The sequence below is a fragment of the Gorilla gorilla genome, chromosome 13 (assembly GCF_029281585.2).
Source record: "Gorilla gorilla gorilla isolate KB3781 chromosome 13, NHGRI_mGorGor1-v2.1_pri, whole genome shotgun sequence".
In the NCBI taxonomy this organism is placed as follows: domain Eukaryota; kingdom Metazoa; phylum Chordata; class Mammalia; order Primates; family Hominidae; genus Gorilla; species Gorilla gorilla.
In genome coordinates, this window is record NC_073237.2 from 47,099,120 (window position 1) to 47,117,239 (window position 18,120).

General features: G+C 33.5%; 1 protein-coding gene across 11 annotated transcripts in view; it reads right to left on the reverse strand.

The window, feature by feature from the left end:
* CNTLN (centlein) overlaps positions 1-18,120 on the reverse strand; it is a 365,528-nt gene that overhangs the window by 150,730 nt on the left and 196,678 nt on the right. For all 11 annotated transcript variants that reach the window (XM_031014894.3, XM_031014893.3, XM_063696349.1 and 8 more), the window contains 4 exons: positions 13,425-13,601; positions 11,507-11,632; positions 3,329-3,450; positions 1,835-1,954 (listed from right to left, as the gene is read on the reverse strand). In XM_031014894.3, the coding sequence (XP_030870754.3) occupies positions 1,835-1,954; positions 3,329-3,450; positions 11,507-11,632; positions 13,425-13,601 (545 nt within the window). The remainder of the gene's footprint in view (positions 1-1,834; positions 1,955-3,328; positions 3,451-11,506; positions 11,633-13,424; positions 13,602-18,120) is intronic.

The following is an 18,120-nucleotide window of genomic DNA, read 5'->3' on the forward strand; positions in this document are numbered from 1 at the left end:
CATTTAATTCAAGGAGCTATTTGTAAAGTGCAAATATTGCTAAGTGAACAGATCAGGATTCTGAGTTCTCTAATTTTAAAAAGGCCTCATTACTTTTTCTGTAGTTCTATTTCATTAACAAATAAAATAAACTCCAAATCAATCATTTATAGGTAATCCTTCCTAAATTTTCTTGAATAGTTAGATTAGTTCTCTTAACTAATTCACTTTATTCAAAATTACTTTCTTTTTTAGAGACAGAAGGGTCAATAAAGATCATCAGATAAAAGCATTGATACATTTACAACATGGATGAACCTTGAAAACGTTATGCTAAGTGAAAGAAGGTAGTCTAGAACCACGTACTAAATGATGCCATTTATATGCAATGTCTAGAATAGGCAAATCTGTAAACACGGGAAGAAGATTAGTAGTTTCCTAGGGCTGGGCAGGATGGATGGGAGGGCTGGGGAGTGACAACAAAGTCATATGGGCTTTGGTGGGGAGAGTAGGGGGGGTGATAAAACTGTAAATCTAAAATAGATTGTGATAATGGACGGTGCAGCTCTGAATATACCAGTGAATTATATACGTTATATAAGTGAATTGTATGACTTATGAGTTATATTTCAATAAAGCTACTGAAATTATTAGGAAATGCCTCTGAGACAAATCTATGAGTCTATAAAATAGTTTTCAAGATAAGAGCCTTCATTATAGCATCAAATATTTAGAATTAATAGAGTATACTGCACTTTAAGTGGTAAATGGGAGCATACAACATTTAAATCTCATATGGTCTAGTCATTTCCTCAAAAGTTTATCATTACATGGAAAAGGCTGCAAACAAAAGTTATACATGTTATCATGTAGTATATAAAATAAGCTTCTCATTTACAGCTAAGAAAATTCAGTGACATTTAATTACATTACGCCATAATAAGGCTATATTCTAGCAATCTGAAAGACATCTAGGCTTTAAAAAACTGTATGCCTGAGTGTCAGGCATTAACTCTAAATGAAGAAATAGTTAAGTAGCAGAAGAGGTTAATTATATTGGTCTAACTCCTTTTAGTCTTAAAATTAAATAAATAAATGTTCTTTCTTTGCCAGGCTGAATATAATAGCCTGTGAATTATAAGATCAAGCGACCAACTGTATGTTTTCTAAAATATGAGTATCCTTCATCAAGTTTTATACTTAGGGCAGCTAAAACACCTATGTGGAAAAATCAGCAGTAAGCCCAAAGGACAGGCAGTGCACAGCAAGAAAGAAGGCAATTCCCTCGTGTCTTCTGCAGGTCACTACCAAGGACCATGTTAGCAGATCCACACCAGACCCTTAACAGGCAGTTCTGCTGCTACCAGTAATTAGCTTGGACAGCTCCAGCTCCAAGAGTAGCAGCAAGGCTACACCATAATGAGCTCAGCTGGGATTAGCAGGACAGGGCAGGGAACCAAGAGAGCTCAGGCATTCTGCATTGCGTATGTATCTAGGAGATCAAACAAGGATGGCTGGCTAGGTTATCCCCTCTCCACCTCATTCCAAAAATGAAGCACGGCAGCGTCTAAAATACAGGCTAATGAAGAGCGACACCTCCAACAGATGAGAGCCACACTAATTAACACAATCCCTAGATCATATTATACAGTTTCTGTTAGAGCTAGCAACTGTGCAACTTGTTATTGCACAATACATACATATTTTTAAAAGCTAGTCTTTTTTTCTTTACTTTTATTGGCAAAAATCAGATTATTTCAAATTTTATAAAGTGTTTATTTAATAGCCTTTAAGCCATGAAAAAATTTCTCCCAAGTATTTTATCTAAGTCCATATTGTTAAAAATGAAACTCACTTTTGAATCATTAGCTCCTGGTTTTCCCTTTTGAAATATGCCAGTTCATTCCACACAGCATCAGAATCTTCTTGTCGAAGTTGTTGGGGATCTGCTCTCTTTATTTTCCTGATTTCAGTCCTATTTTTAAAACAAAGTTGCTTTTTCAATTAACATGTCTGAAGTGCAATAAAAATTATTTTATACATTCCTTAAAATTTAAAAATATCTATTGACCAAATTTCTAACTCAAGTTCACCATTTATTGAATGAATTTCCTAAAACCTAAGCATGTAGAAATCAAAACCCTCTATCATAATTTTTTGAAGCTAAACTGCTACTGTAAAGCAAACTTTTAAGCAGATACATGATATTCTAAGGTCTATTGCTCCCATTCAGTCTAGTAGTAATGAAAACAGACACTGTAGAATTTTAACGGTCCCCCCCGCACACAAAAAAAATCTATATGCAACCAACTCATCTGGAATTTGCTGCTAACCAAGATGAATGTGGTATAGATGCCTTTATCTTTTAAAAAACTATTACCAGTGAATATGTCAGAAAGTAGATTTCACTCTTCTAATGATTAGTTAAGTTAGGTGAACAGAGGATAAATCTAGGACAAACTGCTTTATCACTGCTTTACTGACAAGTGATACAAAACACTTCCACTCATCAAAGAAAAAAATTAGATGTGACAATTATCTACAAGTGATGCCAAATGCCCTTTACATTTTCATTTTCTGAACATAAAACAAATTCTTCATTTTTATTTTGTAAAAGTGCTGTACCGGCCAATTTAGAAACAGTACTTCTCTACCGAACAGACCAATGTGTATCATCAACATTGCCCTAAAGGATCCATCTCAAAAGATGAGAAGGTAGTAGATTTTCTGTACTCATTCAGTCCTTTACCCTCTGTTGATACAGTTAACAGGGGAGCCACTTACGACTAACCAAGATCTGAACACCTGTTCAGAGCAATTGAACTGAGACCGCCAATTCATTCACATAAGCTGGAGAACAAACTGATGGATAGTAAAGATCTTCAAATTGCATACTAGGTTGAAGTAGTTTTAAGATAGTTAACTATATATGTGAATTTCATATTTCTCTAGTCTTTCCATTAAAATTTAAATACTTTTGGAGTTATAAACATTTTAACACCAATATTTTATTTATTTAAAAGCAAGTTTTTCAATCACACGGATATTAACCATTTTTGCTTTAAATTACATAATTTTATTAAGTTATTCCATTGATATTAAAAATGTGTACAATAATTCATAATCATTGACTGCTAATGATATCTGCAAATGTGAGGAAAATCTATAGTTATTACCAACACATTCCTCTGTTTTAATTTGTTATATTCTCCATTTAAAAATTCACAATAAAGATTTGACTACCAAATAATTTCTTTAAAACCAAACAAAAGCCATTAAGACACCTATATAATGCTACTCCATTCCATTTAATATTTAGGGAAATGCCTTTATGAGCTATGTAACTCACATGCCACTGCCTTCTTCCCACTGTTTTAATTGCTCTTTTACTGCTCTGTAGTTGGTCTGTAACATCTGTAGCCGTTCCTTGCGTTTTTCATGGGCATCTCTTAGCTCATCATTTTCTTGGCTCTGTAGAACACCAAAAAGCAAGTACATATAAGTTTGAAGAAAGTATTAATGTAATGTTTCAAATAAAAGGTTAGCCATCTAAATATGAAATGTGAAAGAAAATAGTGTGTAAACATGAATGAATCTGTAATATGTATTTAAACAGAAAAAAGAATTTCTCTAGTCACAGAATACATTTGCTTGATAAATTCAACTCAGTCAATGCATTTTTTAAGCTGCTCACATAATTTCAAAATTTTACCATTAAGATAGTTTCACTCCTTTCCCTATTGTTAATTAGTATACATTCATAAACCTATCTTACATGTTTTTAATTATTTTCTTTTTCAGCATAAGGTTTTATCTATACATAAACCATGATTATTTTATTAAAGTGCAAACATAATTAGTATAAGAACATTAATCAGAGTAAGAACAATTATTTAGCACATGAATTCATAATTAATATTTACTAAGGCACAAGGATTACACATGAGGAAGAAAATGAGATTGGACCCTATGTTAGAAGGAGCATAGTTTAACCTTCTGGGGTTGTACCATGAAGAACTGGAATGGGAAAGCTAGGCTTACAACTCTTAAAGAGGTTATAAAACAAGCCATCCAAATATTACTTTGTCGTGTCAATACCTAGGTTAGACAATTATAGTCAACTACTTCTTTTTTATTTATTTTTATTTTTCTGGAAACAGGGCTTCCCTCTGTGGCCCAGGCTGGAGTTCAAAGCTCACTGCAGTCTCAAACTCCTGGGCTCAGGCAATCTTCCCATGTCAGCCTCCCAGGTAGCTAGGACTACAGGCATGCAGTATCACACCCAGCCAATTTTTTATTTTATTTTTGTAGAGACAGGGTCTCACTCTGTTGCCGAGGCTGGTCTCGAACTCCTGGTATCAAATGATCCTCATGCCTCAGCCTCCCAAAATGCTGGAATTACAGGCATAAGCCACCGTGTGTGGCACAGTCAACTACTTCCAATATATAGCACATGAGATCAATTTTCATTTTTAGATATACATAAAATGAATTTATAAAGACCAAATTCTTAGTCCTCAGAAGATATATGCACATGACTATAAACTGTGTTTCTCAAAGTAAAATAAGTAACTTCTCCAGTTTCTTCCCTCGTGAGAATTTCAAATATTTTAATAACTCTTATTCATATTTCTGTATGAATGAACTTGTATACTTATGTAGTGGAGGCAACAGATACTCTCTAATATTATAGTGAGGTGATATGAGTAGGCATATGGTAATCAGAAAGATCTGAATTCCATTCTTGGAGCTTGCTCCTGTTAGTGGCATTATCTTAAGAACACCACTGAAATTAATTCAAGTTTTTTCCTGCAAAATATGGAAGAGAAAAAAGAGGTTTAAATTTTGATGAAATAAGTTAACCTAGGTGGTGGGGCCCCAGCCCTTTTAAGGACACAAAGCAAAAGTTAGCTTCTTTCAGTCTCCTTTTCCCACATTAACAGTGATGCCCTTATCTTTTAGAAACCAAGTAACTGTTTCTTGACCTCTCATCTAAACAGTGAGATAATACTTTATAGAGTCTGCATTATTTTACTGCAATTCTAGCTGTCTTAGCAGTATGGGTAGTCTGTCATTCTACTTTCACTATATTTCTACTAGGATAGTTCTCTTAAGTAGTTATTAAGAAGTATCTGAGTCTTGTTCGTAACAAGAAGTGTTCTATATGCTGTACAGAAATGAAAGTGCTTGATGAAAAAGCAGAAGAATGGATTCAGTTGACAAAGGCATCCAAAATAAATGTTTCCTAAGTAGTTTTAGAAGATATACAAATCACACATAATGCAAATTTGCTAAAGTAGGATAGTTTAATATATGAAGTAAAAGTAAAAAACTCAGGTTACTGAGTTCAATTTTGTTCATTTCAATTTAAGAACCATACATGAAGAGTCTATTACACGTAGGATGTTGTGTTGATAAGAGTTCAAATCTAGCTGCTCAAAGTTAATTAAATTTTACTTTGATCTAGTTACTTAAATTCAGTTAACTCAGGTTATCCATCTTCAAAATAGAAGCTATTTATATCTCTTCTTCTAAGACACAGAGAATAATTTAGTCTTGAACTTGAGTTTTTCATATTAATTTGGTAAACAATCCAAATACTACTTAATGTCTTTGAACAAAAAGCTTTCTAATGTTAAATATGTGAAATAAATAATTTAAGTTAGCAAAACAGGAGATTAAACATTAATAATGTTGGTACCTTCTCATATATGAACATGAGTTAATTATGTTTATTGAGATTCCTTAAAAACTAGAAAACAATATTAGTGATTTCAGCAAGACATATTAGAAATTTATTAATAATTTAATTATAAGAAATTAATAGGCTGGGCAGAGTGGTTCATGCCTCTAATCTCAGCACTTTGGGAGGCCGAGCCAGACAAATCACTTGAGGTCAGGAGTTTGAGACCGGACTGGCCAATATAGTGAAACCCCATCTCTAAAAAAAAAAAAACAAAAATTAGCCAGGAGTGATAGCAGGTGCCTGTAATCTCAGCTACTCAGGAGGCTGAGGAAGGAGAATTGCTTGAACCCAGGAGGCAGAGGTTGCAGTGAGCAAAGATGGCGCCACTGCACTGTACTCCAGCTTGGGCGAGAGAGAGATACTCTGTCAAAAAAAAAAGAAAGAAAAAGAAAGAAAAGAAAGAAAAGGAAGGAAGGAAGGAAATTAACAGACTATATTGGAAGAGATTCATGTCAAAACATAATTTCAAAAGAAACTTAAAACTAAAATGTGTATCTTATGTTAAAGACTTCTATGATAGCTTTCTATAATTATTCTTCATTGAACCAAAATTCTTCCCTCAAACTCTTATTTTACAATGACTTTCTTAAAAATTATTATATATAAACTGTTTGGGGAATGACTAAAGTTTTTTGTTAGAGTCATCAGAAACTGAGTAAATAGAACCTCAAAGATTGACCAAGATGTGAAAATAAATAGAATAGGACATACAAATTTTCTCAATTACTTTCACAATGATCCTCTGTTAAATTCATGGAACAAACTGAGATTCTTATATGTACTGACACTATGTTAAGGATTTTTCAGTACTGCCTCAACTACCATTAGTCATTGAATTCACGTGTTTTCCCTATTTGTCCATAAAACTAACTATATTACACCATTAAACCAAAGACTAAGAATCAATAAAAATCTCTTGAGCTCCATATGTCATTCATGATGTGCCAGACTCTGTACTAGGCACTTTAATTAATAAAAGCAGTGAATGCTGCCCCTTCTGATTCCCAAAGCTTTAGTGTAAAATGTTCAATATTACCAAATAATTTTGATTTTCCTATAGTAATTTCAATAAGTGGCTCTTTCCCCTAAGTATTAATTACAGAAAAAATAGTTTTATCCTATGCAATACCATTCAGGACACAGGCATGGGCAAAGACTTTATGACTAAAACACCAAAAGCAATGGCAACAAAAGCCAAAATTGACAAATGGGATCTAATAAAACTAAAGAGCTTTTGCACAGCAAAAGAAACTATCATCAGAGTGAACAGGCAACCTACAGAATGGGAAAAAATTTTTGCAATCTGTCCATCTGACAAAGGGCTAATATCCAGAATCTACAAGGAACTTAAACAAATTTACAAGAAAAAAACAAACAACCCCATCAAAAAGTGGGCGAAGGATATGAACAGACACTTCTCAAAAGAACACATTTATGTAGCCAACAAACATATGAAAAAAAGCTCATCATCACTGGTCATTATGGAAATCAAAACCACAATGAGACACCATCTCATGCCAGTTAGAATGGTGATCATTAAAAAGTCAGTAAACAACAAATGCTAGAGAGGATGTGGAGAAACAGAAACACTTGTACACTGTTGGCGGGAGTGTAAATTAGTTCAACCATTGTGGAAGACAGTGTGGCGATTCCTCAAGGATGTAGAACCAGAAATACCATTTGACCCAGCATTTAGAGAAATACCTAATGTAGGTGACAGGTTGATGGGTGCAGCAAACCACCATGGCACATGTATACCTATGTAACAAACCTGCACATTCTGCACATGTATCCCAGAACTTAAAGTATAATTTTTTTAAAAAAAGGTTTTATAGATGAGCCTTCTGCTTTAATTTTACTTGCTTAATTTATTATATCTAACAGCAAAGTGTTTACATAAGTCTTATAAAATTATCAAAATCTAAACTATTAAAAATAAAATTCAACTAGATATGATTTGCAAATCATTTGATAGACATAATTCATAAGAAAAAATCTTTTAAAATGCAGTTTCATCCAAAGATTCATGTTTGGGGACGCTGCTGTCAAAGTGTAAATCATGCATTAAATTAGTCCTAGAGACTATTGTTCCTTTATCTTACTTCAGCAATAGAGAGTAAAGTTTTATAAAAATGTAAATATAAGATAGATACAGTTCAAAGAAAAACATTTCTTCATTTTAATGGTGCCAGAATACATGCCAGCTGAAGTCATCCATCAAAAGTTGGATATCTTAAAATAAATATTTTTCAAAATATCCAAATACTTTCTTTATAACCTTCTAACAAACACAGGTTAACTGTAGTTTGGATTACGATCCAAACTTTGACAAATAGTAAGCAAAGGCAAAATAATAGTACTTTATTTGGGAACTATTACCACCAAAGTTCTTACAACAAGTCAAGTGTATGACCTGAAAAATGTATTTTATATCACTAATTAATATATTTTCCTATAGGATACACACAAAAATATTCCACAGGCAGGTGCTGAATGAGATCAGTTCATTAGATCATTCAATAAAACATTTACTAAGTACTTCCTTTGGATTTTGTAATTAAACTAGTTAAACTAGAAGCTCTAACTTCTTTTTTTTTTTTTTGAGACTGACTCGCTGGAATGTAGTGGCAGGATCTCAGCTTGCTGCAACCTCTGCCTCCCGGGTTCAAGCGATTCTCATCCCTCAGCCTACTGAGTAGCTGGGATTACAGGTGTGCACCACCAAACCCAGCTCATTTTTTTGTCTATTTTTAGTAGAGACAGGGTTTTGCCATGTTGTCCAGGCTGGTCTTAAACTCCTGGCCTCAAGTTATGCACCCATCTCAGCCTCCCAAAGTGCTACAATTACAAGCCTGAGCCATCGTGCCTGGCAAGGCTCTTTCTGTGTACGAACAAGTATGAATGAATGAAACATTAGGAAATAGAAAACAGGAAAAAATGTATCAACTGACCTTTTCCTCAAAGATCTTTGCAATTCTAATTCTGAATTGATTAAAAACATAAATAATTTTTGAAACACAGTCTCACTCTGTCACCAGGCTGGAGTGCAGTGGCACGATCTCGACTCACTGCAACCTCTGCCTTCTAGGTTCAAGCAATTCTCCTGCCTCAGCCCCCTGAGTAGCTGGGATTAGAGGCACGCACCACCAACCCAGCTAATTTTTGTATTTTTAGTAGAGACAGGGTTTCACTATGTTAACCATGATGGTCTCGATCTCTTGAACTCGTGATCCACCCGGCTTGGCCTCCCAAAGTGCTGGGATTACAGGCGTGAGCCACTGCACCCAGCCAATAATTTTTTATCTAATCTTAAGGTTTGAACAAAGGTTCCTAGATGAGAATAAGCTGAACTAAAAGCATGAACCCCAATATGGATGGATGTCATTTAATCTGTTGAAAGCCTCAACAGAATAAAAGCTGAGTAAGAAAGATTCCTTTCTCTCTGCCTGCCTTCAAGCTGGGACATTAGTCTTCTCTTGCCTTCTGACTTGAACTTGAACTTACACCATCAGCTTTCCTGGTTCTATAGTTTTTGGGCTCAAACTGGAACTATACCATCAGCTCTCCTGGCTCTCTAGCTTGCCAATTGAAAATCTTTTTTTTTTTTTTAATTTTAGATTCAGGGAGCACATGTACAGGTTTGTTACAAGGGTATATTGCAGGATGCTGAGGTTTGGGCTTCTATTGATCCCATCACCCAGATAGTGAACACAGTACCCAATAAGAAGGTTTATAGCCCTTGCTCCCCTCCTTTTGCAGTTCTTTAGTGTCTACTGTTCCCATCTTTATGTCCATGTGTACTCAGGTTTAGCCCCCACTTATAAATGAGAACATGCGATATTTAGTTTTCTGTTTCTACATTAGTTCACATAGGACAATGACCTCCAGCTGCACTCATGTTGCTGCAAAGGACAGGATTTCATTCTTTCTTATGGCTGCGTAGCATTCCCTGAGCGACTGCAGATCTTATACTTCTGAGCCTCCATTATCATGTAAGCCAATTCCTTATAGGAAATCTCATATAAATCTAATTTACTATAAGGAATTATATAAATACAGTAAATAATTGTTCTGTGTGTGTGTGTGTGTATTCTATTGGCTCTGTTTCTCTGGAGAACCCAGGAAACAAATTTCAAGAATTATGCAAAAGGGCCAGGAGCAGCGGCTCGCGCCTGTAATCCCAGCACTTTGGGAGGCTGAGGCAGGAGGATCATTTGAGGTCGGGAGTTTGAGATCAGCCTGGCCAACATGGTAAAACTCCGTCTCTGCTAAAAACACAAAAATTAGCCGGGAGTGGTGGCACACGCCTGTAATCCCAGCTACTCGGGGGGCTGAGACAGAAGAATCGCTCGAACCTGGGAGGCAGAGGGTGCAGTGAGCCGAGATCATGCCACTGCACTCTAGCTTAGGCAACAGAGTAAGACTCTGTCTCAAGGGAAAAAAAAAAAAAAATTATGCAAAAGGAGGAAGATGATAGACTTGCTCCTCAAAAATGCCCATAATATCCTATGCTTAACCACACATTTACAATTAACACAAGAGTCTAACTACTTACTTACCTTCTTAACTAGAGAAAGGGTCTTGAAGGATAGCAACTCATTTAACAATCTCCTGTTAGACAAGTACTAGTATGATGCTTAGCTAATTGCAATGCTCAGTAATTGCTATTGAGGAAACAAATGAATAAGAGAATAACTTAGGTGTTTATCTAAGTTCTTTATAAATTTCAAGTAGGCTAAATGCTAGCTGAGGTCATTTGGACATTTTATTTTTGGTAGAAACACATAATTTTCATGTTTTAGAACAGTTTAACTCTGAATGAATAAACATAAATTAAAACTTAATGTCTAAACTTAAGGCAAACTAAAATTATTAATTATAGCTTATTGTTAACTATACCCATAAACCCTATTTTGTTTTAGAACACACATAATCTAAACTGAACATTTTTCTCCTTAAGAGTAATCTATATTATATGACAAAGAATCTGAGCTTCATGTGTACCGCATTCTAATCATGTGTAAAGCACTAGATTTACAGAATGTCATAAAACTATTTGAGAATTATATGATTAAACTTCAAATAGGGCACAGCTTCAGGTAATTGTGAATGAAGAATGAAAGAGAAAAAAAACCCTCAATGTAGTCACACAAAATGGGTTCAATATGTATAAACAACTTGCATATTGAAAAAGAGATTTCACAAAGTATGAATTAGGAAGTATTAATATAAGCTCTCACAGACAGGTCGATAACATACATGTTTCTTAAACATGAGTAGAGTGCTCATTCAAATGTCACATGTTCTGAGGCAAATTCAGCTGAAATGAAAATATATATATACATTTCATTTTGACTAAATGTAATTTTTCTATAAAGGATAATTGTAAGTGATCTGAGCTAGGTTAATATGCTTTTAAACTCACTTTTATTTTCATATGTTTATCATATATAAAGAAGAAGAAATTCTCTTTTCACTTGCTACAATTCTATTTTTTGCCTTTGAGAAAGGGTTAAGAAATTTATTCCCAATTTTAAGACAAAATATTACCAAATAACTTGAAAGTAGTAAATAAACATTTACTTTTCAAGTAGCATATATTTTATATTATTTTATCATCCTCAGAAATCTTAATAACAAGATGAACTGATTATACACTTTTATACAGGCAATTAAATTCAGGAAAGAAAAAGGACAACTAGTAATCTATGAACTGTATGTTTACTTTGGTATATTTTTATCTTTGCAAGGTTACTACTAAAGAAATGATTTAATGTTCACCTTTAGTTGTAGTGCCTTCTCTAAGTTTTCAATCTTTCTTTCAGCTTTTCTCAGCTTCCATAGCTCTTCTGAGTCTGTGAAAGAGCTCTTTGGGGACAAAGACCTTGAACGTTTCACAGGTGGTTCCTCGAGAATAAAACAAGGACATGGTTGAACTAGTTGGAACACTGGATTATGAAAGACATGCAAAATTAAAGAACAAGTAATTTTGAATACTAATAATGAATTATAAAAAAAAAAATCCTGCATGGAATACCAGAGAAATAACAAGCGGAATTACCACAGTGCTACCGCTAAAGGTTTCTCTGTGACTCGTTAATGAGAATATTCATTTACATTTACATTGTTTCTTTCAGAATAATGATGTCCCATTAGGGAAGACTAAAGGGTTATAGACTCAGAAATGCAAGAAACCTCATTACAAAGGAGGGGATAGAGGCTGGTCTAATTGCTCTATAAGGGTCCAAGGTTACACTTGATAGGACAACCAGAAACAAGAGGGAAAGGATTTTTTTCCCTTTGAAATAGTTTAACACACTGTGAAGTTGAAGGAACAATATGCTTGAGGAATATAAATACAACAGACAGTAGATCTTATACCATAATGACCATATGGTCATTAACTATAATGTGGCTAACTAGAGACAAGAATATGTTTATATTATGTACAGCTTCATATACCAATCTGAAAAAAGAATATGTGAAAGCAACTATTAAGCTGGGCAACACAGTGCTCATCCTTACTGCATGGCCTTACAAAAAGAAAGAAAATTTTGGTCATAATACCCCTCTCTTTTTCTTGACTTTTATTAAAGGCAGACAAAAGTCAAAGTCGTACATTTTTAAATTTCAGCAATTGAGCAAGCAACCAAATTAGGCCCGGTAATGCTGTATTTCAATTTTATGAATGTTTTCTTTCATTTAAATAAAGTTCAGTGCTTGTGAAACTACTTCAAAATGGCAAGAAATGTATAATGCAGTTATGTTTTAATAAATAAATCTCATTTTCTGAAAATTACTAATAATTTTAGAGAGCATGAATAACAGTACCACAGAAACATGGTTCAAATTTTAAATACTTCCTTTATTAAGATAGTTTGTCCTACCCATAAGAAAAAATGGAAAGAAACAAAAACAATTATCTTAACAACATGGCTTCCTATTATAAAAACTATTATTCCTTTGTTGCTGAAGTAACAAGCGTGTGAAAAATATGCTAAAACTCTTACTCTGAGGAAAATGTTATTTCAATTTATCTAGAAATAATGTATGTACTACATGATATTTTAGAATTTTTATATTAGTCAACATTCTGTAGAATCTTTTACAGCATAACACAACTATGTAATGAATACTAAAAAAATTGAGACATTAATAAATGAGAAACATGTAAAATTTGCTTATTTTTCTCTTAATGCTATCCCTTTAAATCTATAAAAATATATAACAAGTGCAGAAGTTAGTGTTAAAATTCATTTACTATTTTATTTTCCACACAGACAGTATTTTAAACATCATATCTGATTGAAAGACATATTAGATATATTTTTCTTTTAATTCAAATTAGAAAAGTGAGTAAATACCATTTAAAAATAAATTTTTAATCAGATAGATTAATATATGAGAGAGATGAGGAATACTTACCAAAGTTTTAATATAAGAATGTTAATTTACTGACAAAATGGGTATAGCACTAATAATATATTTAATTAACTAATTTGGGAATATAATTCAGTCTTTAAAAAGGGAAAACTCCTTACTCCTAAAACTTATTTAACAAGAGTTTGGTACATAATATTTTTCAAAAGTTTCCCGAAATACAAGCAGAGAAGTAAATGCTGCCATTTGTTTTTTAACTTCATCTCTTGTCTTTCCAGCCTCATCCTGGCAAATTCACAAAATGACAAAATGTCCCTACCTTATGTTTTCCTTCAGCACTTGTCATGATGCTCTTCCGGGAGAAACCTTTGTTGGCAGATATGTTTTCTGACAGTTTTTCATTTGCTATCTTTAGTTTCTCCTGTAAATACTCAATTTCAGACTTCTGTGAAACCATTAACGTTTCTAAGCTTGATAAGGATGGGCGATGAGGTACCTATTTTAAAAAGTATAATTGTAAATAGATATCTATGTTTGTATCTTACATTATTTATAAATATAGTAAATAGTTATATGTAACACTATATTATAGAAATTGTAAATATTCAGAGAAGGAAATTTTCCTTTTAATAATAAACTAGCAGGAGCTGAACCTTTTCATTCCATAGAATAGTATTTTCCAATAAAATAACCAAGAGTCTATATGCAAGTATTTTCATAAATAATGCTGTCATATAGATTTCAAGGAAAAAAATTTTAAAGCATGGCTGCATGATACACACCACTCATCTATAAATGAGTCATTTCAAATTTCTGATTATACACATATGTATTGCCTCACAAAACAGTCAATCCACCATCTGGTCATCAAGAGTCATACAATACCATAGAATATAAACCTGGGAAAAGGAAAACAACAGCATTATAAGTACAATCAGCTTTTACTGTAAACTAATTTAATAACAACTCCTCAAAGAACCCTGACAATTTTAAGTCAATGTAGTTTACAGCATTCTCCTTTGAAATTTATTCATGTTTCAGATAAACTGCTAATGGTAAGCTCCACATTTTAACAACAGAAGTCACAGGAAAACTAATCTTGTAGGAAACCTGTTCATGAAAACTGGAATTCTGCAAAATTTGACTACCATCTCCACTGAATGTATTCGAGGCCATTAAAACCCATGCAAATTCGCTGTTTCAAATTAACAACTACATTTACAAAAACAAAAACACAGAATCACATGAAAACAGTTTTTGTTGACTTACAGGCAAACAAATGTCAAATCTTATGATTCTAACATTATCAATAAGGATCTAGTAGCCCTGAAAATATTTGCACTTAAACTGATGAAGGGCCCCATCCTTCTTAAATGATATTCCTAAGTACTATGAGAAAAATATATACGGTTAACTTTTTTGAACCAACAATGGGAAACATCATCCTTTTCCAATTGTGCCTGCTTTTTTCTTTTTTGAGAGGATACGCCAAATTTTCCTAATTCTAACCTGCAATTTGTATAATGAGAGGGACCATATTTGATTGATACTATTACACTTTTCTCATATTTAAATCACCTCATTTGTTTCCAACCTTTATTCTACCATATGATTATCTTCCTCAAAGTATTGTTTACATTGATTTTACTGTTACCATACTTACAATATATTACTTACTCATTATCTTGCTTTGAACATCAAATTAAAATATTTTAAGCATTTCTCTTCCAGGAAGTCTAAATGATTTTGCCCTATTCTTTTATCCCCATTTTAATCATTGTACAACTTTTATTTTTTATTTTTTCTCCTGTTTTATAGTCAAACTTCTGAGGTTTAGAAATATTTCCTTTGGTTGGGCTGCCAAGCTAAACAATTTCAAAGGCTACCTGCTCTTGTCTAGGTTTCCTTTAATAAAATTATAAATGTTATATTAACATCCTATCATATACAAAATAAATTTTAAATAATTTGTTTAAGGTCAAACAAAAACTTAGAATAAAATAAGAAAAACATAATTTTAGTTTATTGGTATATACAACAAACAAACTTGTGTTCGTCAATAAATGAACTTCCTAAGTCATCAATGGATTATAATGCTATAGCTAGGAATATTATAAAATTAATATTCAGTCAAAAAGCTATGATAAATAACTCAAATATAAGACATTAACAATGCTCCAACAGTGGATACTGTCACTATAATAATAGATTCATTTTTAATATTTCTATTGATATTATATTAATGATATTAATATTTTTGATAATAATAAAGGATATTTAGGCAGCATTCCTTCAAAATTCCTCAATAAAAAATCAGAGAACTTCAAAATTAAAATACTATTAAAGAGTGAATAGAAGCCAGGAAGATAATGCAGATAAATAAATATGTGTTTTAAAGTAATAGCTTTAAAATTCATCCAACAGAGGCATTTTGCATACATATTAACCAAGTAGATATGTCCCTCCCCTTCACAAAGTAACTTATTCATGTTCCCATTTTCTTTAAGTCTGGTTTGTCTCTCTCTTGCCTTTTATCACTTTTGTTACAGACATGTTTACAAGAAGTGTTTTACATTTCTCCTAATAAAACCATTTTTTTAAGTATTAAATATGAGCAAAATGAAGTGTCAACACTCAGCCTCACTGCTGAGTGGTAAGGAGGGAATTCAGGGCAATTGCTGCTCAACTCCAGCCAATTGTTTTCAGGGAAGAATGTGCCCCACTGTTGCTAGATTTACTGATTTTTCAAGAAAAGCAAAGAATTAGAATTTCTAAGGAGAGTGTCCAAATTTTCAAATGTTGGTTGGACCCAGTTTATGGGTTACTTTGAGAATGTGGTAGTGGGTAGAAGTATAATCTGCTATCAATTTTCTAGAGAAATTATGAAAGATGCATCAAAGCTCATAAAAATGTACCAAACCTTTAATTTACTTCTAATTATGCTGAAGGCTAAAATGGAAAGATATCTATGATAAACTGAGAAAAGTAGGGTACAAAAGGGTATATTATACTATGTAGAAATAGATTTCACCAAACATGCATAAGGTACAAAAACAACCTTGAAATGTTACAGTGTGATTTCTAAGTAGAGGGACTGTAATATGAATTATTTTCTTTGTACTTACCTGAATTTCCTTAAAGATTTTACAATGGACATGTCACTAAATGCTTTTTTTTTTCTTTTTTGAGACGGAGTTTCACTTTTGTTGCCCAGGCTGGAGTGCAATGGTGCAATCTCGGCTCATTGCAACCTCTGCCTCCTGAATTCAAGCAATTCTCCTGCCTCAGCCTCCTGAGTAGCTGGGATTACAGGCATCTGCCACCATGCCCGGCTAATTTTGTATTTTTAGTAGAGAAGGGGTTTCACCATGTTGATCAGGCTGGTCTCGAACTCCTGACCTCAGGTGATCCACCTGCCTTGGCCTCCCAAAGGGTTGGGATTACAGGCATAAGCCACTGCACCCGGCCTAAATGCTTTTCAAAATAGAAATATTTATTTTTTTGCAAATAAAATGACTATGAGTTCAATGTAAAAATTTCAGTATAGGTAGGGGAAATATAAATAAAAGTCTCTTCACAATCTCATCCCTCAAAGTTCCTACTAGTAAGTTTGTGATATATCTCTCAGACTTTAAAAAAAAAAAAAAAAGGAAACAGCTGGGTGCGGTAGCTCACGCCTGTAATCCCAGCACTTCGGGAGGCCGAGGAGAGCGGATCACGAGGTCAGGAGATCGAGACCATCCTGGCTAACACGGTGAAACCCCATCTCACTGTGGCAGGCGCCTGTAGTCCCAGCTACTCAGGAGGCTGAGGCAGGAGGATGGCGTGAACCTGCGAGGCGGAGTTTGCAGCGACCCAAGATTGCGCCACTGCCCTCCAGCCTGGGGAAGAGTGAGACTCCATCTCAAAAAAAAAAAAAAAAAAAAAACATTAACTACTATATTTTTGTCATTTAACATACTTTTTAAAAATTAATAGACTTTATTTTTTACAACAGTTTTTTTATGTACAGAAAAACTAAGCAGATACTATGCAGAGTTCTCCCTGACCTCCTACCCCCACCCACTCAGTTTCCCCTATTATTAACACCTTAAATTAGTATGGTACATTTGTTACAATTACTGAACCAATATTCATACATTATTAGTAACTGAAGGACATAGTCTATTCATATTTCCTTAGTTTTTTCCTAATGTCCTTTTTCTGTTTCAGGATCCCATCTAGGATACATTACATTTAGTTGCTATATCTCCTAGAGCTCCTTTTGGCTGTTTTCTCAGACCTTCCTTGTCTTTCATGACCTTGACAGTTTTCTGTAGGATGCCCCTCCTTTGGGATTTGTCTGATGTTTTTCTCATGATTAGACTGGGGTTATGAGTTTTGAGAAGGAAGATCATAGAGGTAAAGTGCCATTTTCATCACATCATATCAAGGGTATATGCTATCAACATGATTTATGACTGTTGATATTCAGTTTGATCACCTGGCTGAAGTAGAGTTTTGTCAGATTACTCCACTTGTAAAGCTACTCTTTTCTCCCCAGACATACTGTACTTTTTTACTTGCTTTTTAAAAACTTAATAATCTCAAACATATACACATATAACTATTATATGTATATATAATAAAATATATGATATACATGTATATCATCATAGATCTCCATATATCCTTACATATCTTTAACCTTTTTAAGGGCTGCTTTACATGTATAGCAAAATAAAGTTAACCAATCCCCTCTCTGTGGAAGTTCATTCTATTACCCTTAAAATCCTAGAATCTTTGAAAAGTTAACTTTCCTTCCTAACAATTATTCACATCTTATAAATAATTTTCTCTAATATTAAAAATATTTTGCTCCCTTTTAGTTTACATTCTTGAAATACAATGGTATAGTGCTATACTATAATTAATCTGAAGAAAAATGATTCGTGGACTGACTACATGGCTAAAGGCTACCAGGTGGAAATAATCTTTTTAAATTGCCATTGTTAACACATAACTTTATTTTTCAC